Source organism: Atractosteus spatula, chromosome 2 (genome assembly GCF_055471065.1).
Source record: "Atractosteus spatula isolate fAtrSpa1 chromosome 2, fAtrSpa1.hap1, whole genome shotgun sequence".
NCBI classification, from domain to species: Eukaryota; Metazoa; Chordata; class Actinopteri; order Semionotiformes; family Lepisosteidae; genus Atractosteus; species Atractosteus spatula.
Window position 1 is genome coordinate 55248283 of NC_142707.1, and position 27550 is coordinate 55275832.

General features: G+C 39.6%; 1 protein-coding gene across 2 annotated transcripts; it reads left to right on the plus strand.

Annotated features, from left to right (window-relative positions):
• ahctf1 (AT-hook containing transcription factor 1) lies at window positions 1–26982 on the plus strand. Of its 2 annotated transcripts, none has more exons than XM_088908811.1 (35): window positions 1–227; window positions 3417–3544; window positions 3706–3959; window positions 4339–4519; window positions 5283–5490; window positions 5871–5987; window positions 6797–6881; window positions 7078–7228; window positions 7370–7502; window positions 7690–7871; window positions 8363–8424; window positions 8544–8672; window positions 9970–10060; window positions 10211–10300; window positions 11959–12099; window positions 12405–12509; window positions 12923–13016; window positions 14927–15050; window positions 15195–15251; window positions 15505–15842; window positions 15927–16071; window positions 16629–16760; window positions 16961–17108; window positions 17462–17612; window positions 17723–17830; window positions 19681–19876; window positions 20521–20736; window positions 20913–21342; window positions 21589–21697; window positions 21862–21947; window positions 22160–22368; window positions 22694–24602; window positions 24739–24857; window positions 25191–25273; window positions 25838–26982. In XM_088908811.1, exons 2-35 carry the CDS (start codon window positions 3424–3426, stop codon window positions 26043–26045), a joined length of 6912 nt encoding a protein of 2303 aa, XP_088764937.1. In that variant the 5' UTR covers window positions 1–227; window positions 3417–3423; the 3' UTR covers window positions 26046–26982. The 2 variants fall into 2 exon arrangements, with proteins under 2 accessions (XP_088764937.1, XP_088764938.1); XM_088908812.1 differs by lacking the exon at window positions 1–227 and adding an exon at window positions 2049–2078.
• Window positions 26983–27550: the final 568 nt, after the last annotated feature.

Here is a 27550-nt window from a genome sequence, read left to right on the forward strand (position 1 = left end):
CAGGAGGCTGCAGAAATGGCGCTTGTGTTCAACTCCGTATAGACTGGAAATTTTTGAGCGGAGCATATAGGCACGTAGCGGAGCACAGATTTTAAAGGGTTTAAGTCTTTATTTGGTCGGCGTTGTAAGGACACAGAGGCGCTATTCGTTAGGGTATTGGATTATGACAGCAGGACACTCCGAAGAGGAGACAATATTTATCACCGGCTTGTTAGAAACGGAGACAGGTAGGTAGAAATGTGGTCTTCAGTGGTTAGACCTCTGGATCAGAACTCGTAGTAGATAAACGTTAAACTCACAGATACGGACACCGTTTGCTTTATTTTGTTATGATTGTGTTGTGGTCGGTATACTACTAGGATGGGAGGTTGGTGTGGCTTTGCGAAACCCAGATTGGAAACTCGCGTGTTGTTGCTGTGAAGGGGGGGGGGGAGCAGTTCTTATTTTTATTTGATCTGTTTCGAATTGGAAAGCCGCAATCTCCTCCTTCTGCTCGCACGTCCGTGTGTTCTTGACGGATCCAAGCGTGGTCCGCTCAAACGCGTTTGCCCTGAAGTTTCGCTCCGTGCCCCCGCCGCCCCCCTCCCAGACGTGGACGGAAGTGCGATGCGCTGCAGTTTCCTCCAGCGGTTTAATTGAAGTGTGGGCTCCTCGTGGTCAGTCGGGTGGCTGCTCGGACATGAGGCGGAGGAAGGTCGGCACTGTAGTAACCCGAGTCCTGTCTTTCTCTGCCTCTCGCCTGCCCGAACCGTAGGAAGGACCGCGCACCCCGTAGGCCCGAACATGGTGCGGGGTGTAACCCACGCCTGTGGTTCTCTTAGAGGCGCGGGTCTTCAGTGACCTGGTCCAGTCGTGATGTTGCTTATCTGTTTTACAACGACGGGGTACATGAAACATTGTAATCCCCGATCAGACTTGTTTGAAGGCCGCGTTGTGAACGACCTGTTGCCCTGTTACACAGACCTGTTATTGCACGGTCTTGCTCCCAGCTTGCTGTTTTGCTCTCAAAAATGATCGCTCGTCCGATTTTCCGTATTGCGAGGATGGTTTGCGTGGACATGGCCACCTCCATTCTCTTTCGTTTTCTGTTGCAGCGGTACAGTAGCCTTTTCACATTGCCTGGATTGTTCCCGATCCTTGAAAGAGCATGGCTTCAGCATTTCCCCTTTTAGTGAGACAAATGTAGTCTTCATTTATTACAAAACAGCGTGGTCTTCCAAAAGGCTCAGCTGTTCTGATTATTTTTATGGTTTCTTGAGAATCTCCTCTGGTTTAAATGAGCATTGTTGTACCCCATCAGCGCACTATGCGGTATGAAATCACTTATAAGAAACGCATAGATGTTGGAAAACACCATAAGAATGCACGCACAACTTTATATAATTAGTTGCTTTATGTTAACCAAGTTCAAATTAGAGTTAGAGAAAGTGCTGGCTTCACACTTCCAATCCTCACTTTTAAATAATGTAAATAATAGACTGTACCTTTTAGATTTGAAGGTTCTAAAACCTTTATATGTGGTAATGTATTATATAATTCTAACTGGGTATTATATATGATGTGTATATATATCTACCCACCTGAACTACGTATATATATATAACTAAGTGATTTGAGCACATCTGTTTTTGTCTCCCCTTTGGGGGAAAAGTAAGTTTGGAAAGATTGTAGAAAAGCAATTTAGTTTATTGATTAGATTATTGCAGATAGCAGTGTAAACTCCCCCGCACAAATTTAGCTTTTTTTTTCCCATGATCATAGCAACCTTAATATTAAGCAGAATGCAGATGTTAAGGTAGCCCAGAAACAAGGCATAGTGTTCTAAAATACTTGTCCTGTACTAAATGCTTCTTCCCCAAGGATCTTTAAATTAAGCCAGTGAAAAACTTGTGATCATCGGTTTTCTACCTAATCCATGAGTTTATAGAACTGCAGGCTAAACATTTTCATTCTATGGAAAGCCTATCTGGGGGCCATGTTGTGATCACTGTTGCAGTCAGTACACACTCCAGTGGGTGTAATAAAAGCTCCAGCACGTGTCTGGAAGCCCTGGGGCCCTGGATTCAGTTCCAGAGCTGGTGAGCTATCTGCATGGAGTTTGTATGTTCTCCCTGTGTTCACGTGGGTTTCCTCCCACTGTCCAAAGACAGTCTGTGTCTGCACAGACTGGCATCCTGTTGTCCAGGGTGTGTCCTGCCTTGTGCCCATTTCTCCCTAAGATCTGGCTCCCCCACAACCTTGGATGAGTTTAGTCCAGTGCAACACTAGCTGGTGGGGTGCTTACGACACAATAATGCAGCTCTACCACCACTCCGGCTGGCTTTTTAAATATGTGGAAATTGTGAATTGTTTTTGAGGGGGGGGAGTCCACAGAAAAGTCCTGGCACTGAATGTCCAGTGGAAAACTACACTGAAATGTTTCTGAATTATGTTATACTAGAGAAATTGTATTTTACAGTTGATACAGCACTCTGTCTATCCATTCATTTTCTAACCACTTGATCCAGTACAGGGTCACGGGAGAGCCGGAGCCTATCCCAACAAACTAAAGGCGCAAGGCAGGATACACCCTGGATGGGATGCCAGTTCATTTCGGGGCACACAAACGCAGACATGCACACAATCACGCCAGTCCCATTTTTCCCTGAAGCCAATTAGCTTGCTAGTACATGTAGATAGGACCCCAGGAATTGAACCCAGGACCCCAGTTTTGCGAGGCTAACCACTGTACTGCTCTGCTGCCCTTGATAGTTATAGATCAAACAAATTTTAATGAAAATTGCAAGAGGTCATCTTTAATCTTTATTGCAGACACAGTTTGCAAAATACTGTTCAGACACATGCACACTGGATTCAAGCTTTTTGGTATGTTCTAGTTTTTAACTTACACAAATTAATATGCTTTCTTTTTTCAATACCCTATAATCCTCTCGCTTATACAATTTGAGAAGCATCTAAACAACATCCGGACTGTAACCTTAAATAACGAATTTGGCTGACACTTTTATCCAAAGTAGCTTACATTTGTAATATTTATACAGTTGGGTATTTTACCGGAGCAATTTGGGTAAAGTACAATCCTTAAGAATATAACGGCAATGTCCTGTCTGGGATTTCAACCCCAAACCTTCCAATTACAGTTCTGGACCCCTAACCACTGTTACGTCAACTTAGTTTTTATGGTAATTTGTTTCTGGGTTTGTTAAATTGACACAGCAGATTGGTCAAGGGGGATAAAAATGGCAACAATGCACAGGTTATTCGATGTTCCTGTTACATAAACGGGATTTGTTGTGTAGTTTCATCTTAATAAGGGAAGTTTTTAAGGTGATGTTTGTATTTTAAACACTTCCTTGTCTTTGATGTAGAAAAAAGTGGGCAGAAAGAAACTACTGACTTTCATTTGTCTTCTACAGAATAAGCATGCGTGACCTCGCGGCTCAGGTAACCAGCAGTCTGCTAAGATTTCCAGAAGTGACGATAGAAGCACTCGGGGAAGATGAGATCAAACTGGATTCCGTTTTACACGGGAGGTTTGCTGCGGGTATGAGACTCTTAACTTTTTGGCTTCCTAGCTTAATCTTAATCGAAGACTCGCAAGCAAAAAACCTCGAGTGATGGAGGTCTGCGTACAGTTGTAGTTTAAAGAATGGCGCCTGCGTGTGTTTTGGGTCTTCCTAAGTGCCGGTTGCTGTTGAATTCCAGGGAGGAACGGGGTGGCCTGGTTGGCGTGTGGTCCTCAGCTGGAGGTGGTCAGCTCCACCACAGGGGAGAGGCTGTCTGCCTACCGTTTCAGCAGCATTGGCGAGAACACCCCCAATGTCCTGACTGCCAAGGAGTTCTGCTGGCTGAAGAGGACAGGGCTCCTGGTGGGCCTGGAGGATGCGGCGGGGAGCATGCTGTGCCTGTATGATCTGGGAATCTCACGGGTGGTGAAAGCAGTGGTTGTACCTGGAAGAGTGAGTGTTTTTATTTGGTGCTTTCTGTAGCGTAAATGGTAGTGATCCTTCAAGCTTTCTGACCCTTTCTGAGTCTTTTTGTAGTATTTCAATTAGTTTCACTAAAACATAGTTAAGTATTTTTACGAGTTTTAATTTGAAGATTGCACCATAAAGGTTGCAGAGATTTACTATTAGAGCAAAAACCTGAAAACTGACAATACATTTTTTTAGCTTGAACGGTGATCGTGATTGCCAGTTGTAATTATATATCTAAAATACTTATTAACTTTTCTTGTAGCTCTTATCTTAACTGTTTTTTTTTTGTTTTAACTCCTTAGGATGTTTTTAATAAGTTTCTACTTCTACAAACCTTAACATGTTTTTTTTCTCAATGCAGATAACAGCAATTGAACCCCTGATAAGTTATGGTGGTGCTAGTACCAGTACTCAGCACTTACACCAGAGTCTGCGCTGGTTCTTTGGGGTGGCTGCAGTGGTAACAGATGTGGGACATGTGTTACTAATCGATCTGTGTTTGGATGATTTATCCTGCAGTCAAAGTGAGCTAGAAGCTTCAGGTATGATGTGTTTGTGTTTGCTTGAATGGATTGATTTTAGGTGGATGTGGAGGTAGTTACTTCATGGGGAAAAGGAAACGACAGGCACTCTCTGGGTTATGTCACACTTGACGTAGACAAATTTCTTTGTGCAATGCCAGTGTGTCATTAAATGAACCAGAATTTATTAATAACAAAATCAGCATGAGAAATACATATGACAGGATAGTGCTTCCTTAAATAATTTACTCTCCTGTTGAACCCTTTTTTTTACTTACAGATGTAGTTTAATCCTTTGGGGATTTCTATTTTAATGCAGACAGCAGTACGTTCATTATATTACAGAATATGTTCATGACCTAAGCAGTGCATAGAATAGTACAAAAAAAATCAATGTAAAAAATAGTAACATACATAGAACAAGAGTTAGGTAAAACTCAATTTACAGAACAGTTTCCAGAATCAATCTCTTAAACCAAGAAATTCACATAATTTTTGCAGTGATGTCAAAGTTGTCAAAATCCATTTATATGTAGATATCTAAAAGTAACTAATTTTAGATGAAATGAAAGGGGAAGCATGACTATTGATTCTTCCTAGAGCGTAACATGCATTTTTTTTCCTTTTTATCATTTTTCACGCATAAACATGTGAGTTGATATTTTAAGAATATTCACTTTAAGAAATGTTTCTGTAACTTATAATTCACCAACGTGGGCTAACGTAAACGGGAAGAGAATACTTTTGCAAGGTACTGTATACGTCTACATGTCTCTCTCCATAGATCTCGAAGTGATTCACAAGTCCCCATCGGAGATCCCTCGTATTCGAGAGCGGGTAACCAACCAAGGCAGGCACCTGTGCCTCCAGTTACTCAGCCCGACAGGAACCAGTGCCACAGCGCTTCAGTACATAACAAGGACAAACCAGCTGGCAGTCGGGTTCTCTGACGGTTACCTTCAGCTTTGGAACATGAAGACATTAAAAAATGAGTAAGTGCTTCCAACACCACTTTTAAACACTGGAAAAGAATGTCTTTTCTTAAACTGAAGTTTTATTTTGAATTGCATTGTGGCTATGGGTTGGAATTTTGCCTATAAAACTCTTGCAGCACAGTATTGCCTTTGCATTAAAATAATCAATTCAGTATTTGAAAAGTATTTGTAACTGCAGATTTAAGATTCTGAGAAGAAAGCTGCTGTATTTTGTTTCATTAATTAACAAGTATACTGCTCTCAGTGTTCACATCTTAGATGGTCTCTCCAGGATCCTAGAGGCGTTTCTGATATTGAAAACCTGATTGCTAAATATCAACAAGTGTTTTTATTTTTTCCTCACTGCTATTTTTTTTTACCATTCTTTTTTCATGTAGGTATCACTCACAGTTAGAAGGCGGCAGAGTGCCAGTTTACACTTTTACCTTCCAGGAGCCTGAGAATGACCCTCGGAACTGTTGCTATCTGTGGGCAGTACAGTCTGCCCAGGATGGGTAAGTCAATTGAAATGGCATTTTCTGTAATGTCTTAAGATATGGAAGGAGCACTTCAGCAAAGCTGGGCCTGATCGCTACTGGGATGGGCACCTCAAAAGGAACGCCATATCCTGCTATAGGTGCTGTTGGTGAAAGTAGTCTTCCCTCTGCACTGCAGTTTCCAAACTAGTGCTGTAGTATGGTGATGGAGACCGTCATACTGCAGCCTTCCAATAAGAGGTCAAATGGTCCTGCATTTTCCCCTGGTTTCAATGTGTGTGGTCTAATTTGTTGTGTGACTGATTTACAGATGCATGTCAGAGCATTACCTTTTAATGGTAATCCCATGTCCCTTTCAGGACTGTTAAATTTACATTATTGAAGTTAAGACCAAGTATGTTCTTATTTTGAAACATATCAGTCTTTCACAGCAAACCCACCTACATTAAATAGCAATATCTTAATTTAAAAAAGTTTGTAAAGCTATTTTTAAAGTACCACTAAAGAACTCTTCCTTTTATTAACAAATAATAACATCCATTTGTAACATAAGAAACCACATACACGTTTTGTATTTTCATGACATTTCCATAATTTATAGGTAGTTTTTCTAGGGTGCATTTTCAAAGAGAAACGGATAGATGCCTCTTCAGTTGTGAATCTTGTTTGAGAGCCCATGTAATTTGTAAATTACAGTCCATGTAAAATGTAATTTAAAGGTGGAAACGTAACACGTAACAGGTTTTGCTGACAAATATAGGAATTAACTTTCACTTTACGTTCTGAGTTGAATTCTTAATTTTGTCTCTGTCACCTTGTTTTACCAGTGAAGGCGATGTTGTCAGTTTGCACCTCCTACAGTTGGCATTTAGGGAGAGGAAGTGTTCAGCTTCTGGAAAGATACTTTACGAGGTAATAGTTTTCACTTTTTCACAGCTGACGTTGTTGTCTTGCTATTTCCTTAAGATGTCTCAGGTTTTGCAGTAAACACTAAAGCACGACCCAGAGCTTCCAGATTAAATCTATGTGGAAGTGCTTTTAAAACTGATGTGCATTTCATTAGGAAATGTGTTTCTGAGTCTGGTATTTGACTTGTGATTTCATCCAGGGTTTGGAGTACTGTGAGGAGCGATACAGTCAGGACCTGGTTGATGGCACGTTTGCACTGAGGAGCCAGGCAACCAACACCCGACTGTTAGGATGTCAAACAATTGAGAAGTTCAGAAATCATCCTGATAGGGATGACAGCATGAATGAAGGTTAGTTTTATATTTGGGATTCGCTTTTTGTCTTGTTTGAGGATAGAATATCTTTAATGAGATGTTTACATGTAATGAATGTATCGCTTAGTGTAACTGTTTCTTCATAGTAAGCACTTGCTTTTTTCTTCTTTATTGCAGTTGCCTCTCCTGACACCAGTGTGTCCATTTTCAGTTGGCATGTGAAATCTTACGGCCAGGCCCGGCCATGTACCTATATAGGAGTGTTTGACATTAACCGATGGTACCATGCACAGATGCCAGATTCTCTCAGGTAAAAATGTTAAAACATTTGTTATGCATTGCTTTATTCTGAAAGACTCCCACTTCAAGTGCAGTGGTATTTCGAAATATGTTGCTTTCAGATTATTTCACTTCACCAAATTTTGGATGTCCAACATGGCAGTGGTTAAAATTTCTGATTTTATTAGTAATTTGAACTTATTTTAATTCTGTTGTAGAACTGGGGAGTTTCTGCATTGTTGTTCGTATTTTGCTCTTTGGTCGCTGGAGTCTGTGGTGGAGATGACCTCTCCAAGCCCGCTCCTGGATGTCTTGGTACATGAACGTAGTTTGAGTCGAGGACTCCCTCCTAGATGCCCACCTCCGGAACAGTTTTTTAACCCCACCACTTATAATTTTGGTAAGTTGAAGATTCAACTCCATTTTGGGGAAGAGCATTTTCAGTTAGGCAGTACTTATTTATAATTCGCTCATTTGCATGATGCTATCCATGTAGATGCATTTCAAGGGTTTTCACAAAACATTGCGTATTGGCTCCAAAGGAAGCAAACTTGTAGGTGAGGTGCACATGTTAAAGCTTGAGTCACATTTCAGTGACTGGAGTAGTGCAGCCCACCCCTCTCGCCACCACACCCATGGAGAGTGTTACCTAGTTATGCCTTTAAGTTTGTAACTACTACCACCAAAGTTCCCTAAAATGCCCCTTACCTGCTGTGGCTATGACCTGTGCAGATACATCATTACTTTGCTGTGATATTTTTCATGTTTGAAAAATAACATTTAGATCAGCACTGTTTTTGGTACTGAAGGGGAATCAATAAACCTGCTGTTTTCTGAAATTGTGTAAATTGACATGCAGCTTTCGTTTTTAATAGTCGTTTCGCTTTTCAGATGCGACTTGCTTACTGAACTCTGGTGTTGTCCACTTAACATGTTTGGGATATCAGAAAGAGGTCTGTACTCTCTCATTTTAACACATTTTGTCTCTTCAATATATATAAATTCTTGAGTTTATAAATAAGCAAAGCTGGGTTTAAAGCTTCTATTTAATCATATGTGTATTTCTAAATAGACATTAAGCTTCTTGAAAAAGTCTGGTCCTTCCTTGAATGAAGTTATTCCTGATGGGTATAACCGATGTCTGATGTCTGGCCTCCTCTCTCCTCGACTTCATGAAGTGCAGCCTTCTAGTCTTTCTCAGGTTAGTCTATATATTTAACATGATTATAAAATGCTTGTGTTTTAAATGCTTGCTTCAGAATTTGCATGTAGGAAATAAAAAAAATCCACACACAGTTCAGGTGTTTTTTTTTTTATTCATAGGATGTTTTCAAAAGAAGTTCTCTTAATTAGGTAGACATATTTAATAATTGCATTAATAATTGAAACAATTAGACTATAAAATAGAAATCTATAGTTTTTGTTAGATGTTAACATTTCACTCTGAGCAATGAATAATTAAACAAACTCATGAAACAACAACAATTTTCTGCATCTCATTGAAGATTGAATTAGTTAACACTGAACTTTTTAAAAATGAGGAACAAGTTAAAGGTTTATTCCATGCTGAAAAGAGAAGAAAGGAAACACAATGTCACCCGAAGGAGGCTCCACAGCCGTTGTTTCCTTTCTTCCCTTTTCAGCAAGGAATGAACCTTTAACTTGTTCCTTTGCAACCTACCTACCAAAACAGTTGACTTGCTTTGCTCAGCATGTGGTCAGAATCCTACAGTCCCAGAATAACCACCACCATCCATTGATTTTCTTTACCAAAGTACTGGAATGTTGGAATAGATTAGTTTCTAGGATTTCAGGATCACAATCTGGATATACCACTTGCAACCTGCTCTGTTCACAACCAACACAGACTTGGTAACTGTTTACAGTCTTCCTGTTAGACCAGAAATTATTGTTGGTTTTTTTTTCCAGCGGAAAAAGGAACTTCACAGGTATAAAAAAGTTCTAAAATTAGTTTACCATCACGGTTCATGATTCTGAAACCGTGTAGCTATAATCTGTACCAATTTAGTTTCATTGCTGTTCGGTTTCCATTTGTTGGGTTCATAACGTCTTTGTAATGTTTTCAGTGCAACATTCATTTGGCTTATTTGGATTCTAAATGATTTATTCATTTAATGGAGTCATCTTTTTAGTAGCTAGAAATGGTCACCACTTAGCATGTAGTGTAGTCCACTCCCACATCTGCCCTGTTTGCCCTTTCTCAGAAGATCCCTTGTGTAGCTGGGTTGGTCAGGAATTGTTTCTTTGTAGCCCTTGATTTGACACACTTGTTCAAATACACAGGAATGGTCTAACCACATAAAATGGTCTTCCATGTTGACATCGGTTGAAATTCTACACATTCATCTTTTGCATTGTTTTTAGTTCAGGGGCCTACTGTCAAATAAAATTTTAGAAGAAGCGGATCCCTTTCCTGGCAGTAACTGTATGGTCATTGTTAACCCTTGTTCCATTCACTGAAATATCTTATTTTGTAGGAGGAGCAGTTAGAAGCTATATTATCAACTGCTGTTGACACGAGTTCGTTAGGCCTCATTACTGGATGCATCAAGCAATGGACTGCAGAGGGTAAGGAAACCATTGGATTTACAATTTGTCATGTAAAGTGATCTAAATCCACTATGGATTCATATTGAAAATTCAAGCTTTCTTGTGTTAAGTTTCAGAGGTGTTTTTTATTAACATTTTGCTCTTTATGTTCAACCCTTCTTTTGTAAGAGCAACCAGGGTCTGCGGCAAATCTGCGCTTCGTTCTCGAGTGGGCCTGGAATAAAGTGACCTTTATGAAGGAAGAACTTGACAGAATTTGTAAGTCAGTAAGCAACCTTTGTAAACTGCAGCAGTCATTGATTTTACTATATACACCACTGATAATGAAGCCACAAATAATGTTGTTGGGCTATTTTAAACGGAACTTTTCCAGACACTTTCTATGGTGTCAATATTCAATTTCTTATTCTTAAGCCACTCCAGTATAGCTTTGGATCATTTTCTAGCCAAAAAGGTATTTTCATCCCAGTTTTAAGGCTTCAGGAGACTCAAAACAAGTTTTTCTGTAGTATTTGCCAGTACTTGGCTCGGTCCATTTTCATTTGTTCCTGACAAGCTTTCCAGGCCCTACTGTGGACTGGAGCCCCATAGCATGATGCTTGTCCATAGCAGTGGTGCTGACTAGGTGATGTGCAGCGTTGGATCTGCATGTTGGCATACTTGCCTGTTCCTTTTTTGTTTTTCCCTTTGCTCCTCTGTTTGCTCATTGTGATTCTTCAATTTAAATTTTCTTGGGGTTCTCTCACCTTCCGTTCCATTCTGCTTCATATGTTTTTGAATTTCTCTGTGCCCCTTGTGCCATGTCAACTAGTGCCTGTCCCAAGTAGATGTAAACCGTGAAACCTGTACCAGATGGCCTTTGCCGTGGATTTATTTTAGTGGCATAGAAAGCCTAAGCCTTCATCGGCGCATTATGTCTTTGGCAAAAAGTTTTGCTGTCCGTTTAACATTTGCTGCTGTTCATCTTTGCATAGTGCTGGCAGGATTCCACCAATCTGGTTTTCCTTGTTATGTTCTGGTTTGTATTTGTGCCAGATGGAAATATTGTGGTTCCTACTTAAGTCACCATCCAGGCTGGGACAAATGACAGCACAACTGTTACTTGCCTTTCCTAGGAGCCTGTCGAGTCTGTGGATGATATCGGTCACCACAGATCAAGGGAAACTGCCTGAGAGTCTGTGCTGCATGTCTCAGGTTCCATGTTCCTGAGATTAGTGCCCAATGACCACCACTACTCTTTTTGCATTTTTAGATTGCTTTTTATGGCAAACTAGGTATATTCTTTACCATTGTTGGCCTCTAAACCACTGTTTCTCAAGCTTTTCCGTGGCACGGAAAACTATAGAAATCTAAAATTTTTGTGGCATGCACTATCCCTCCCCATACACACACATATGTCGCTGGCCTGATCTCATTTTACTATAAACTATTACCCTAATAGTAACTGTTAGGATACAGGATGACAGTGAAATGGATCTCTTCAGCCACTACCAGTTCTGCATTTTTGTTTATATCCAGCAGACTTGAAATCAAAACTCACACCACACATGAGTCCAATTTGGACCATCTTAGCATGTGGCCTGTCTCTTATATTTATACAAAACATCCAACATCTTTTGGTTACTCCACAAAATGACTTATACATAAAATTATTTAATTAACAATTAGTTTTTCTTATGTAGTTTCTCAAAAATTCCACAGCACCCCCATTAAGGTGTACTGATCGAGAAACATCGTAAACACTTAATGTTTTTAAAATATTAGGTTTAAGGTTTTTCTCATTCCATTTGAAGCATGTTTTAAAGTTTGTGTCTTTAACAAAAAATCATCACTAATGCTGTCATGAACGTCTTTGTGACAGGTTTATCTTGCAGAAATTGTCTTGTTTAATCTCTTAACCATGTTTCTGTTGCCAGGTGGCCCACTGTTTGACAGTTCCTGTAACTTCATTGATCCACAGACACTTCAGGCCCTGCAGCACTGCCAGCTCTTGATTAGCAATTTGAGCACCATCTTCAGCTGCTTCCTCAATGAAGCACAAGACATCACTGAAAAGGGTAAGGTACTTGTTGTATCTAGTGTACTTGTTCTGAATTGCATTGGTTGGGTTGTGTTGCTAGGCATTATAATACATCAAAAAATCTTTTTATTAATATTTTTTCACCTTTCTAGTCTTTTGTTCACTTTCAGATATCTCCAAATCTTTATTTATAGAAGATTCAGCTGAATCAGAATTATGCTTTATTAACAGATGTGGCCATTTTCATAGTATGTATACATATTCTGATCATAGTGTCTTTAGTTTTTTGGAGCACAGCATTGAGTCGTTCTTCAGTACATACTTTTTTTTTGTCATCTACAGGACTAGTGGGCTTAACAAACAAGTGTGTTGTGACCAACTTAATCTCTCAGTATGCTCAAGTGGTTCTGTGGTTCTGTCGCTCTGGCCTTTTACCTGAAGGATCGGGTGAGTTTTCTTCATCCTAATAACACTACCATTAGTATATTTTCAAAATATAGTACTAAAGTACTAAGCTGAATTTTGTTCTTTCAGTTAGTTGCTGTTTTAAGTCCATGTCCTCATGATATTAACCAGAATTTGGCTTTTTTACTGTTACCATCAAATGTATGGTAGACTCTCCTTCTATGTGGTAGTTAGGTTCCTATCGTAGTGCGTATACCCAAAAGCACATATACTTAAAACATCCTATTCCCCTACCTTAAACATGTAAAATCAATCATAAGTAATGTTTATAATCATTGTTAAATTCTTTAAGTTTAAGTTATTACAGCACAACTATGCCATTGTTGCCATATATGTTGATTATCAATGTACTTGCGGTACAGGAAGAGGACATTAATACCTTTTGTGTTTTATAGATGATGTTCTTCAGCTTTCAAGACCTTTTTACAGTTACCCTGTTATAAAGAACTATTACACAAGTCGAAGAGAGAAGCTAGAACGCCTCTCAAAGTAAGTTAAAATATCTTTTAATACTCGTGAATTAAACTTTTTTAGAACTATGAAAATACTTAATCTTGTATGTTATACTTCATTGCGTTCCAGTCGTTTAGAATTACATATGGTATGGACATACTTTTTTTACATTAGTATGGTATGGTAGACAAATTGAAGGAAAAAAATAGATTCTCTACCCTAATAGAGTTTTGAAATTGTTGAAGTGGCAGGAATTGAGGTGGCATGTTTACATAATAAGTATATCTGTATAGGCAGGAGTTCAGTGTTGAGTAGGATTAATGGCAGTAAGGTTAGAAATAGTGGATTGAAGAATAGATGTGATTAGAGCTCACGAAGACATGGTAGACAAAAGTGAAAAGTGAGCAGCAATGCCAAATGCATCTAGGAAATGCAAATTGGAAAATGCACTGTTGCTAAAAGTTTGGGAGATAAAATTATTGCGGTGAACCTAACTTTTAAAACCTAATTCCTATTCTATACTTAGTACACAGCCACAGTTAATCCCACTGTACTCAGTCTAAAGCCTTCTTGGCATCTAATGGAAGGCCATCTTCGGGATCTGTGGTATAATGTGAATGTAGAGAAAGTGGCAAACATTATAAGAGTCTACTAGGCCTTTAATGAAGCCGATTGGATCATGTTGAACTAATTTAATCGTACAGAACTCCAGTTGGAGTCGAGATCAGCTGCTGTGTGGGGGAACTGTGATCATATGGCAAAATATTGTCCCAAGTGGTTAAATAAATCAAGTCTTTTTGAAAATAGCACTTTATAAAGCATTTAAACAAGAAGAGGCACCAGTAAAATGTAAAGGGAGCTGTAAGTACAGGTTAAAAAGGATAATACGCAGAGAGAAAGTAATGTTGCACTTAGAAACTAAAGTTTTCTTTTTCCAGTATTGCTACAGTAAGAGAAGTGTAGTGTTTTAAGGATGAAAATGGGTAACTTATGGTGATAAGTACATTTTTAATGTCAAAAACGAATATTTCACTCAGATGTTTACCTAGGAAGTACAAACTACATGTTTCAGGCTATGTAAAGACAAAGTTCCATGTTAAATAATATTTACTATAGATACATATGCATTCCTGTTTTTAATTTTAGCTTTGAGCAACCCTGACAGAACCACTGACTGAACTAGAATGACATTTACTTGACAGATTATCATTATGGAATCATACCAGGATGTAAAGCTAAATACTAGAAAAATGTTTTCCTTTTTTTTAAATTGATTCCAAAAATTTTTTTTCTATCAAAATATACTCTATTTCCAAAAGCAACATCTCACAAAAAACATTCTCACAAATTAGTGAACAGTCTATCCAGGTATGAACTTTACATGCAATAAAATGTTCCGAACGGGGGTGATTGTCCATTATCAATCCATGCAAATGGATGATGGGGCCGGATTTGCACATTTATAGAGTCCCTCCAGGCCCTACCACTTCCTTTTGCTCATTAGTCCCTGTAGAGGGCCCAAAGTCCCTTCCAGCACTCACTTGCCATGGGGAAGCTTCATCCTTCTTCTGAGGTCCGCAACTCTGTGTGATTTGCCGGATGAGAGTGTTGCTCACGTTCCACAGTCCTTGTTTTGTGAGCCCCAGTAGGATCTGCGTCCCCTCGCCCAATCCGGTTGGTGCCAGCCCCAGCAGGATATACTGGTAACTGAACACCACTCCTGCTCCCAGGAGTTGCATAATGTTGTCCAGAACACATGCTCCTGAGTCCTCTCGATGAAACACATGTCCCGGGGGCAATGCGGGTTCCTGGTGAGCGAGTGTCTGTAAAGAGCTTCTCTGGTTGCCAGCCTCTGGTGCACTGCCATCCAGTTAAGGTCCTTCAGCTTGCTGTCTACTTCCTTCGGCTGCATTCTTTCCAAGATGTACTTTTTCTCTGCTTTTCAGAGGAAAATGGTGCTCGGACTGTCTCATGATTGATGGGATGGTATCCCAATTTGGAGATCGGATCGCAAACCTGTGGAAGCGAGATGAAGGTGGAACAGGACAATATCCGCCACCGACTTTACATGTAAATATAAAAAAGAAGTTTATATTGAGTGAAATATTCTGTGTTTTTGGGAGATTTGTCCTATGTGCTGCTAGGAGAGTTGCAATTTGAAAAGCTACTTTCCAGAGAATTATGTGAGTAAATGTAACATTTTTGTTTTCACAGGCTTTGCTTGACATTTATCTTCTGGATGGTGTGGAAGAAGCAGCAAAGCATGCCATTGTATCCTCTCGTTTTTTTGGTTTTACATTTAGTAACTGCGTTTCTCAGAATGATTTGCTTTAAAATTTAGCATAGTCTTGTCTTCCGTTTTCCCTTTATTCTGGTGTCAATACTCCCTTTACATTTAGTAATAAGTAATCATTAAGAATCCCACATCCTGTAATAAACTGAGTGTATATATGCATAAGTGTTTGCAAAAAAAATTAAAAACTGTTTCTATGAAGTGTTTAAAGCCTTAACTGCTTCCCTTCAGGTTATTTATTTGTTACTGGATGTCATGTATTCTTTTCCTAATAAAACTGAATCTTCTGTTGAATCTTTCCCAACTGCATTTGCAATCCCAGTTGGCTTGGTTAAGCTTGTCCAGGGGTTTTGGCTGCTGGATCACAATGATCACGAGACCTCCTTGGATCTCCTCCTTCATCCAGCCACCTGCAGAGCGATCCTGTCTTGGCAGCATGCACGGATAATCCAGGCCCTCATGTGTCAAGGAGAGCGCCGGCAGGCTCTTAGATACTTACAGATGATGAAGCCAGCGATATCTTCCACTGCTGAAATAATGCTGTACCTCACAGTGTTGCTGCATAACAGGTACCACCGAATTAAAGTGGATTTTTGTTTTAAAAAGTAACGCAGGAGGATTTTACAATTCAGTATTATTTAAATGTGCTGCAGATGTATGGTAGAAGCCTGGGGTTTGTTGAGGCAACACTCAAACAAGCAGAATCTGGATGAGCTGCTGAAGTACATGTATGAAATGTGCCAGGAGTTGGGGCAGATGGAGGAGCTGCTGAAGCTGCCTCTGAGCCTTGCTGAGCAGGTAGGGCCCTTGAACTTTCTTACCATGCACGAAACGCTACTCTTGTTAAGCTTTGATCACCCATTGTCATGGGAAAGTTGTTCTTTCCAATAAAAAAAAATTGTAAATGTTACTCCTGTGTAGACACACTTTCAGTTTAATTGCTCCATTTTAGCCAAAAATTGATCCTGTAGTTAAAAAGATGTCCTGAAGCTTAATGGATTTTTATTGCTTGAAATGTACAATTCGTTGTGTTAAGTCTGGTATCAAAATGCCTTCTGTTAGATAATATTTTATGGTGCTTTTCATTATGAACTAACTGAATCTAATATTAGAATTTATAGAAGTTAAATATGAATAATTGTTTTAATACAGGTTAAAGTAAGTAACATTGGGAACCATGATGTAGTTCATCTTGATTTCAGCTTTGTTTTGTTGAATCACTTTAAGCCTGTTTTATCTAAAATGCTTTAAATGACCAGATACAGATTTCCTTAACGGGAAAATAATTTGCACTTAGCCGCAGTGTTAGGAAATGTTTGTCTGAGTTTAGTTGTTTTTCTGTCTCCCTTTAACAGGAATGTCTGGAGAAATTCTTTCAGAGCACCAGTGGCCTTCAAAACCAAGAGTATCTCATGGTTCATTATCTACAGCAAGCCAACTATGTGCCAGCCTTGCAGCTTAATCAGACCTTAAAAATGAACTTAGTAGTAGGTATCAAAGCTCTGAAATAACGTTTTTTGTCAATGATGGTTTGAATTGTAATGGCATTCTTGAGTGTTTTAATGTTCTAAAATATGTAGATACAGCCAGAATGCAATGAGAACATGTACATGCTACAAGGTTATTACAAGTATGATTCCAAATTCATTAGTTCAACATTGTTTAGCGTTTTTTTTTTAAATCTCAGAATGACAGAGATCCCAAACTGAAAGAACGGGCCAATGCCAGAAACTCAATTCTCGACCAATATGGAAAAGTTCTTCCCAGAATCCAGCGAAAACTTGCCACAGAACGAGCAAAACCTTACCATCACCCATCCACGTTGCTACGGGAAGGTTTGTTTTTTTTTCTTTGTTGCTCCACTGTATTGAAGAGAGGCTTTCAAGTTGCTTAACCAGCCTAGAAACTCACTCAGGTTACAGGTTTAGCATCTCAGATCTAGATAATGCTTCTTAAGTTCAGTGAGCCAGCAGCTGTCGATGCATTTTTTCTTTGTTTAGCAACTGTTTATGAAATTTTAGTGCACATAAAACACACTGGGCTTGTGATTTTTGTGAAAACGTGAAGTGTTTATGAATGAATGTTTTTTTCAGACAATGCAGTTGGTTTGATGTGAAGCATAAAAAGCAATGCAGAACAGTAATGAGAGCCCTGATAAAAACTGATATGTATTTTATGCAATTTGTAGTTGCCAGGCCCGAGCCTTTATCAACTGTGGCCAAACCAGCAACTAAAGGGAATGTGCTGACAAGAGCAGCATTCATCAACAATGTCCTCTCAAAAATTAGTGAGGTGTGGGTTCAAGAACAGACGAAGTCAAACCCCTCTCCACTGAAAAGGTAATTGTGACTGTTTTGGGATGCTTTAGTTCTTTTCACAATGCATTAAAACACTTGTAGAATTTGACTTCTGGAGAAAATTCTCAATGCCTTTTTTTCTCTTGACACAGCCCTAAGGTTCCAGACCTGCCACCTTTCACTCCACGTCGGCTGTCACTGGAGCTACCCGAGGCATTCATAGGAACGCCCATTACTAAGTCATCCAATAGGATTTCCAGGTATTTTCATTTTTTTAATGTGATCTCTAAAGACTTTCTTATACTTTGCTCTATGTTGGTGCTTTATCCATTGTTGTGCAAATAAGTTGCTGTTATACAAAGTGTTGCTTACCATTACTTCGTATTTCGCAAATACTTCACTCTGATCAAGTCTTGAGGCAATATTTGGTGCATATAATGCCGAACGCAGCGTAACTAACACAAATAACATACATCTTACTGGAAACGGTGTGTTACCTTAGTTTTAATACTTTATGTAAGTACCGTGGTTTTAAAAATTAGGATTAAATGACTGTTATGAAAGCAGCGGCTTCCACACAGCTCATGGGTTAATGAAGTGAATGACATTCAAGTATGCTGCATAGGCTTGGTTGTCTATAAATGCGGTTGCAAGAGGAGATCTCAGTGACCTTGAAAGAGGGTTGATTGTTGAGGAGCATTTGACCAGAGCTTCAGTGACAAAGACAGCTTAACTTGCAGAACTTCAGCAGTGTCTAACGTGATGTTGGCAAGGACCACCAAGGGAAAGACTCCAGGACTGTAACATCTGGGCATTAATTTGAAGTGCAAGGCAAAACAGACAAACATTTCTACTGTTTTGGTCTTAATCGGGTAATCAAAAAACAGTTTTCTTCTCAATTGAAGATAAATCATTTTGTAGTAAGTTTGCTAGAAGCGCTCATGTATTGAAACTACAAATAAAGCATTGTACCATCTAAACCCAAATCCCAAGGTATTGTATTTGTTAAAAAAAAGTGTAAAGTGTGACTTGTGCAGCTCAGTTTGATATAAATCAGGGGTTGTCAACCTTTTTTGGCCAGTGACCCTGTTTGTAGGTCCCAAAATTCTCACAACCCCATTAATTAGAGCAGGGCTCTTCAGTTAAACTAACAAGGGGGCCAAATGGGAAAATAATGTGGGGCTCTCAGACCGAGCCAGAATACTTTGTCAACAAAAGGCTATTATATATAACAGTTCTATATTATACCATAACAAACAAATAACATGTCAATAGCTGCTGGCAGTATCAGAGTCTCAGCAATGGTATGTGACTTCATAGCTTTAGCAAGATACCACATTGCTAAAGCTATGAACTACAAAAGACGCTCTCGAAGCCCTCTCGTGAACTGTCACAGCTTTTCTAAACTGCATATGCTGCCTATTCAACTCATCGCATTTTCTTTCAAAAAAAGATTTTGGCTTGCCCACGTATTCCTTGTGAGTGGTTTCAAAGTGTGTTTTGAGTTTTTGTTTCATACTCTCTGTGGAGAGTACATTACAGCCCAGCAGGGATTTAGGGTTTTCCTCGTTGTTTTCCCGGATACTCGTAAATCCGTACTGTTAAAAAACGACTTGTCATATTTTCTTGCTCATTTACACATTGGTTTCACTGGCAGATGTCAGTGTCGAGGTGGAGGCGACCAGACGAAGACATTTCTTAATTTTGCTGGCTTATTGACTAAAACGCATAACGCTAGGTACCGTATGGCGCGGAACAGTGAGTGATGTTGGTTTGACAGGTTGCATCAGGGTCACGAGCGGTCGTGCAAATTGTCATGTTTGCTTTCAGAGTATAGGGCGCACACTTTATATCTTCATGAGCATGAGGGGAGCTCCAAATTGAAAATCTTGAAATTAAATTATTATGGTTTCAAAACCAATTTGAACTTTTTTTAATGTACTGTACTTCAGATTTCCCTGCCTAGAACTCCGGTGGGATCCCTAACAGTTCATAGAAATCTCGTGCGACCCCCATCTGCATATCAGGCGAAAACACCGATATAAATGCTACCCTGGGTGGGTGCCAGTCCAACACATTTAATCTTAATATTATGTGCTTCTAATTCTAGGATTTTAGACTTAGTGGTTCAACCAACCTCTGAGGTGTCACCTGAACCTTTAAGGTTCCAGCAAACTCCCCCCAAGCCTCACCACTCATGGTCTACATCCAGCCCTCTAAAACCATCGGCGGGTAAACCCAGCTACTTCGAAAATGTTCCCATTGCATCCGAGTTATGTTTGCTGCAGACTCCACAGGTTGTAAAGGTAAGCAAGGGGTATTTGTCGCTGGGAAGTCCACACTGCTCTGCTGTTGAATTTCTGGAGCTCTTTTAATGTTTCTGTACAGGAATCTGCACTCTTGAGATCCCTTCCCCAGTGTAAAAACACGGCTTCTAATTGACGTGTTATTAACGCTCCTTGTAAAGCACTGCTGCGAGATCTCAAACTGCTGTAAGTTGCTTACAGCTTCTGTGATCCTCTGTGTCCTGCGAGTTGCCTGTGAAGATGAAAAATCTCAGAAATAGTTTCTAAATTCTTCTGGCAGTTAAATGAATTCCAGAACTTCTTTAGCAGTTAAGCTTGTTTACACTACAAGTAAAGGTTATTTCCACTGTGAAAAGTGGAAAGAAGCAAGAACAGATATGCCTTATTCAACAGACAAAATGTTGCTTCTTCTTTCTATTGTGAATGGAGTTAACCTTTTCTTGTTCCTCTGAGGCCAGCACACACTGACACACCCAGCAGCGGATAGGTAGAATTAAAACGGCAACGTTAAAATAGAAACCAGCTCATAAAGCAACTTTTGTGTGCGTAGAAGTTGAAACCAGTTCAGGCTGATAAATGGATCTGGACAATCAAATATCGAAGGATTGTAAGAAATTCACATGTTTCAATGTCTCTGTGTTTAGAGAGGAAGAGCCCTGGCCTCTGCTAGCTCCGGCTTCCCTGGCTTCACTCCACAGTCAATCCTGAGAACGAGCCAGCGCCCGACTCCTGTGGGCTCTCCCTCCGCTTCTCCCGGCCGGTCCCTTACCCCCCCACTGCGTGCCAAGGAGAGCCGCATCACGTTCATAGAGGAGACCACTGCCACGTCTGCCAGATGGAGCAATGAGGAAAGATCAGAGGTTGTGACGCAATATATTATAGAGCACTTAAGGTCCAGCATAAATAACGCAGTAGTCTGCTTTTTCTCACAGTGCTTCTCTTCTGTGTGCTCTTTTTGGACATACTTTTAATTGATATGCTAAAGAAGATTCATGTCTTCTGGTCATCTGTTAATATACGTTTATTTTCAATTCAGGTTGCCGAAGACCGCGAGATCAATTTGCTGCCAGCTGCATCTGTTCTAAATACTCAGTCGGACAGCGCCTCCTCTGCCTCAGTAGAGGAATGTGTGTTTAAGCCAAGCGAGCAGCAGACCCCGGAGCCTCCTGCTGATGTAGAGGTTGAGGAAGAAGGGGTGAGCCCAGAGACCTCTGGAGTGAAAGGGCTGGAGAAAATGAGTGAGCCTCATGAAATGAGTCACGCATCGATCAGATCTGGAGACACCACACTGGAGTTTCATGATGCCCCCACCCCAGAGGACCTGGAGGACAACGTGGTTGTTGTGAACCTAAAGCCTGCAGATCCTGAGGATAAAGAATCCACCGCAAATGAGATGGATGAAGATTCGAATCCTGAAGAGAGACCGCAGGATAGTCCTGTGTGTAAGGAACAAGTTCAGCCTCCAGGTAAAAGCTGTATTTCAATGATTTAGATTAAAACTATTACTATGTCAGAACTGCTGTGCACTTTAGACTTATGAACCTAAACAATCACATTTCTGATTTCTGATTCAGTTTTGAATTAAAAAAGCAAAGTTCAGGCCTGGATGGGATTTATTACGCACTGCTGGCATTCAAACAAGGCTTTGAATTTTTTTTTCTAGTGGTTTTTTTTTAGTATTGTTTAAATTGTATTTTTCTTTCTCCTTTTAGTTTTTGATGATGTCGACCAAACCTCATCTGAGAATATTCCCACAACTTTAACACGCTCTAGCATTAGGGAAGCATCTCAGACAGGATGCCGTTTGTCATTTAGTGAAAGGTAATGAAGTCGGTTAACCCACAGCCAAGCTGATGAACTTAATTTGGTGTAAAACTAACAACTTATTTCAGTTGTAAGTAAACCATATACAAAAATGACTTTGCATATGTACTGAATGTACCCTTCTCCCTTATAACTTTTAATGTTTTGTTACTTCTGTGCAGTGCTTCTTTTGGTCATGAAAGGAAGCAGGAGCTCTTCCCAGTCTTCTCTGAAACTTTTGTGGTTTCTGAACCAGCAACAGCTGACCGTGAGTATGAATGTATTGTTTAACTTTTGGAGGATTTCCATTTTCACACTTTTTTAGTTACTAGAGCTTCATTGACTTCAAAGTGCTTTATTGACTTCTTAAAGCATGTACACTTATGTGTACCACAGTTACTACTTTTGAACATTTTATACCTGTTTTTATTTAAGCATGTGTTTTTAGAGTTCTTCTCTAAGAGTGCCGTTTCTTTTCAGCTGTGGTCAGTGTACATCACAGTGAAGAGTGCTCCACGGCAGCCTCTGAAACGAAACTCGAGGTCGTGCTAGAAGCTGGTCAGGAAAGCAAAGTTGAAATAATTGAGGATCTTGATGATAGTGTGCAAGAGGAGCCACCAGAGACCTGCTACATGCAGGAGTCCTCTGTTGCTGACCTTCCTGTCATCACTCAGGAAATACAAGTCAAGGTAAGAGTATTCTTCATTGCCTGTAAACACTAATCCAATTCAGGCTTTTTCAGGTGAAAATTTTTGCTGCTCCTGCTGAGACTTTTTAGAGCTCGTCTAAAATTGCACTGCAGTTATTTTTATGAGCAAATTGTTTTGTACATTTTGCTTGAATTTTTCTGACTTGTTTTTTTTTAGTTGAATAAATTGAAATATTTGGAATATATTTTACTCACAGTGTAACTCTTATCAATAATATGATATTATTATTTAATATCATTAAATAGTTAATAGTAACTGTATCATAAATGGGTAAGAAAGCTAATCCGTGCATGATATTTCCTAGGAGTTGGTGGATGAGGACATGGAAGCTAAAGCCCTAGATGAGGAACCGGAAGCAGTGACTTACACAGAGCTGCTGCCTTCTGCCTCTGTTCTCATCCCATTGGAGTTCAATGAAGAGCAACAGCTTGATCGAGAAGCTTTGCAGCTGGAGGAAGCTGGTGCTTACAATACTGCTGTGGACCATGAGGAGGCTCCTGCAACTCCCAGTAATTTTACTCTAATGCTTGAGGATGAGGATGATGGCTTGGCTGAATCTGATGAGCATGTTCTGATTCTGGAGCTGCCCGAAGTGTCGGAGAAGAAGGTTCAAGTTGCTGAGAGCAAACTAGCATCCTCAGAAGAGCAGGTTGATAACCAGGAGGCAGAGTCTTTAGAAGATATCAACAAGGATGTTACCGAGGTTCACACAGCTGCTCCACAGACACTTTCGTATGTTCCTGAGCCAATTAAAATGGCTATTGCAGAAAACTTGCTGGAAGCCATTAAAGACACTAGAACTAAAGAATTTTCTGCAGAGGTCATTGAAACTTCTATGCCGCAAGAGGTTCTGGTGACCAGCAGGAAGCTTAGAAGCTCGTCTTTAGTAGGAAAGCCAGTTCAGCTAGTCACACCTGTGCTTGGAGAGGTGAAAACTCCTAGTACAGAAGATGGAAAATCAAGACGTACCAGGGGGAAAAGTTTGTTGGTGGATGATGAGCAGAGCTCAAGCATTCAGCCTGCTGCAATGAAGGAGGTTGTGAAAGGCCACCCTGGTCCTTCAACCCCCCAGAAGTCTACAAGGAGTAGAAAGGGTGTTCTTTCAGAAGACTCTGAAAAGAACACTCATTCTGAAGAAGAGAAGCTTTTGGATCAAACGGATATACCAGATTTACAAATGCCTGTAACACCTAGAAGGTCCACCAGAAGTACAAAACATCTGCATGATTCTGAAATCCCACTTACCCCAAGAAGAAGTAGAAGAATAATCAAAGATACTCAATCTGATGGGGTTCCCAATAATTCCAAGCCTCAAACTCCACAAAAAACAGTCCAGACGAGAGCAGACCGACGAACAAGGTACTCTGTTGTTGAGGCTTCTGAAGACATTGAGGCAAAGGAAGAAATTATTGATCAAGAAGTCCCAATGCCAATGACTCCCACTAGGAGTAGTAGGCGAACACGGAATAATGTTTCTGATGTACCTGAAAATACCCCTGTAGTTACTGATGAAAAGTCCACTGATCAATCAAAAACAATACCTAGCAGTCCAAGTAGGGTTACCAGGAAATCCCTGGGACTTACACTACAGATTCCACAGATGGCCAGGGAGGAAGAGAAAGACACTGAGCTGGCTGAGCAGGTGCCTTCAATTCCAAAGAAAAGGGGGAGAAAACCAAAAAGCAGCACATTAGAAAAACCCAAGCCTGTTTCTAATGAACTACCCGACACTGTTCGCCGATCAGAGAGGAATCGATTCACGAGACTGATGGATATATCAGAAAAAACTTTGCTTTCAGAAGACCTTCCCCCACATGAGCTGAGATTGCAGTCGGCTGATTCTCTGAAGGAAAGAATTGAGCAAGAAACCAAAATGTCAGAGAATCTAATCTTTGAAGGTGAAGTGCCTATCAATGATAAAAGTAACAAAGCTTTAGTTAGCCACAAAAGAGGAAGTAGAGCCGTTACAAAAGTAGCTGTCGATCACGTTCCTTCCTCATCAGAGGCTGGTTTTATGGGTAATATTGCAGCAGCCGAAGCAAATGATGAGCTACAGCCTGAAACACATGATATAGAAGCACCTGAAGGATGTGCTGACAGGTCATCAGAGCCAGCACTCCAGAAATTAAGCAGACAGAATCGTTCAGGCCAAGTTCCTAATCCTGAGACCTTTGTCTTCTCAGCTCCTCGAGCTAGATCAAAAAAAATGAAAGGTAAGTTATGCAAGAGTGAATTGATTAAGTTGATCTTTAAAATTATTTAGTGTCCCACTTTCATCAGAAATTAATTTTGTATACGCGTAAGTATCGGCAAATTCAGCTGATTTTGTGTTTGCTTTTGTTTTCTTAGATAAGTCAGAACCACTTGAAGCCCCAACAGATGTGGAACCTCAGTTTGTATTTTCACCACCCGTTACACGGACAAGGCAGAAAATGGGGGCCGCAGTATCGCAGACAGTAGAAAATGTGGTAAGTTTTTGCTTCTAGTTTGCAGTAACAGCTATATGAATCTATATTTCTTTACATCTTATTTTTTCAAGTATTTCTCTTGATTTGAACATGAAATGACTGCTATGGTTGATACAATAATGACATTTTAATCTGAATGTGCTAAGAGACCCATAAAAATGACTTGTTGGCATTAACCATTAATTTCTATAAATTTGAAACGAGCAGTTTAAAAAAAAATGACATGGCCTGACGTGTATAATCACTGTCATTAAAAAATAATATGCTTTGGTTAGATTACAAACTGTTCAGTGCAAAAAATATTCAGAATAAGAGAGGTCTCTTTCCTTTCAGCTTGAGATGGTGGAGGACCTTCCAAAAGCTTTGGAAAAGAAGGATTCTGATGTTTCAAAACCAAGGAAAAAGCGAGAGACTAAGTAAGAACCATGTATTTTAGTTTATTAATTTTATGCGAAGATCATTTTTGCTTACGAATTCTGACTGCAAATGTTGAGCATCTACAAAGATATATAGGGTTCTTTACTACTCAGAAATGCGAGTAGAATATGTATTTTCACAGCAGAATGAGTTCATACAGTTATCATTGACTAGACAGCAAGTCTGGCAGTACCACAATATAGTACATGAGTGTTTGCTGTGTCTTAAATGCACGTTTCTGGGGTTTTATTAGTACAGAAGCCAATCACATTAAAATTAAAGGACCTAAGCAGTTTTCCTTGGATAAATCAGTACCTAATCTGCATCTGTGCGGTCATTGTCAGCTGCCTACATGACCACTTACATCAGAATCTGCATGATACCTACAACTGCTAAACTGGTTTTGGGTATCTGTGTCTTCTGTGTTGAGTGTTCCAGTGTCATACACAGCTGCAATCCGAAATCTATATGTGCAGGTTTCTGGGAAATCGGCTTGAATAATCTTCCCAGGCCCCCCTTCCATCTGTTTTCTGGTTATATAAAACATCTTGGTGTCTCTGCAGGGCAAAGAAAAAAGTCGCTTGGTCTCCCCCACCTGTGGAAGTAAACTTAATCTCCCCCATGCCCACCCCTGATGAATTACCACAAGGGCGGCAGAAGAAATCTGAAGAGGGTGACACTCCTGTACAGAGGACTGGTCTCAGACGAAACAGAAAGAGACTGAGAGATGCCATTTTCCCAAAGCCTGTGACTCGCAGGAAGATGCTTTGATGTTTTTTTAATCTTAATGAATTTTCTGTCTGCTGTTTTCTATTTAAGTGTGAAGAACTGCAACAATTTGGAAATGTATCCATAAATGAATCTAATTTGAAAGAAATTATTTTATATAAATTAATGTAAAATTGCATCAATAAGATCTGCATTGGGCTGGTAGGAAAATAGCTCCTAATGGAGTGTTGGGGAGGGAGCTTTTTATTTTGTAAGACTTCATTTATATATGTATACTGATGTAAATGTAAATATCTTTTAGGTATGTTATAAATAAAACTTGGTACATTTTTTAAGCTTTCTTTATGGTATTTAGATTTTTCACCAAATTTGCTCTTACACACCTGTAACAGGCAAGAGAAACTTTGCAAGAATTTTTTGTTCTGTTAAATTCAGCAATCAGTGTTTGCATTGGTGATACAGACACAATGCCCGTCATTGGTTTCGGTCACTTTTAAATTTTCTCCACTTTTAAAATGAAGATTACACTATTTGCACCAGTAGTTTTTTTTAATCCAATGTATTGCAGAGGGAGTTTTTTGTTTTTCCCAAACCAGGGTAGTCTGTGTTGGCACTCTTACTCGTAGTTTGGACCACACAGAACATTGCAGACTTCCCAATTCAGAATTCTTGTTTTTGGTGATGTATTTGTCCTGGATGTCTCAGGTCTGCAGCACATTTATAATTGTACACTTTTCCTTTCTGTCCTTATGCCACAAACTGTAAATACAACCTTGTATGCATAGCACAGGTTTAAGGCAGAATTTAAGGCTGGGGAAGGCCACTAACAGCTAAAATATGGGTAGGAAAAACAATTTTTTGTGTGTGTGATGTCAGCGCTGCAGATTAGTAAAATAAGAACTGAATGCATAATGAAAATGTCTGCTTTTCCTCTGAATGCATCTTGGATTTAAAATAAAGAATGATTTTGTATAGGTAAGACTAGCGATAATGTCTTAATTATTTATGTCTGAACAGTGTGTGGTGTAACGAGATACATTTTGAAGCTCATGTTACCCTACTTTCAGGATCGAGTGCATTTTTAAATTGCAATTGTGTTCACTTTTACTTGTAGTAGAATCATTTTGGCTGCAGGTAGTACTCCATCAAATTAAAATTGAGAGTTTTGTAAAGAAATGTCTAATAAAGACTGTGTTAAAGTTGCTGTACGTGTGAGGCCTTTCAACAAGGTGAGTTTATCGTTATGTTTTGTGTCTTGTCTGAAGGCTGATGGGTTTGACTAGAAAAATCCAAGAATGGATGAATGTTTATCTTCCCTTAATGGTTATTTTTTATTGCAGCTTAATTTTGAAGTTCTCTCGAATCGGATATTTAAAATGTTGGAATAAAATCAGCCTGTAGTATGTGGAAGTTTGTGGGACTTTTTTTAATTCTACTTTTGAAAATAATCTCTGCTGTTTTTTTACGAAATAGGGAGTATTTTGGCAAACTTAATATCCTGGATGGAAAATTTAAATTAAATATTTGATGTTCTGTCTGTTGCAGCA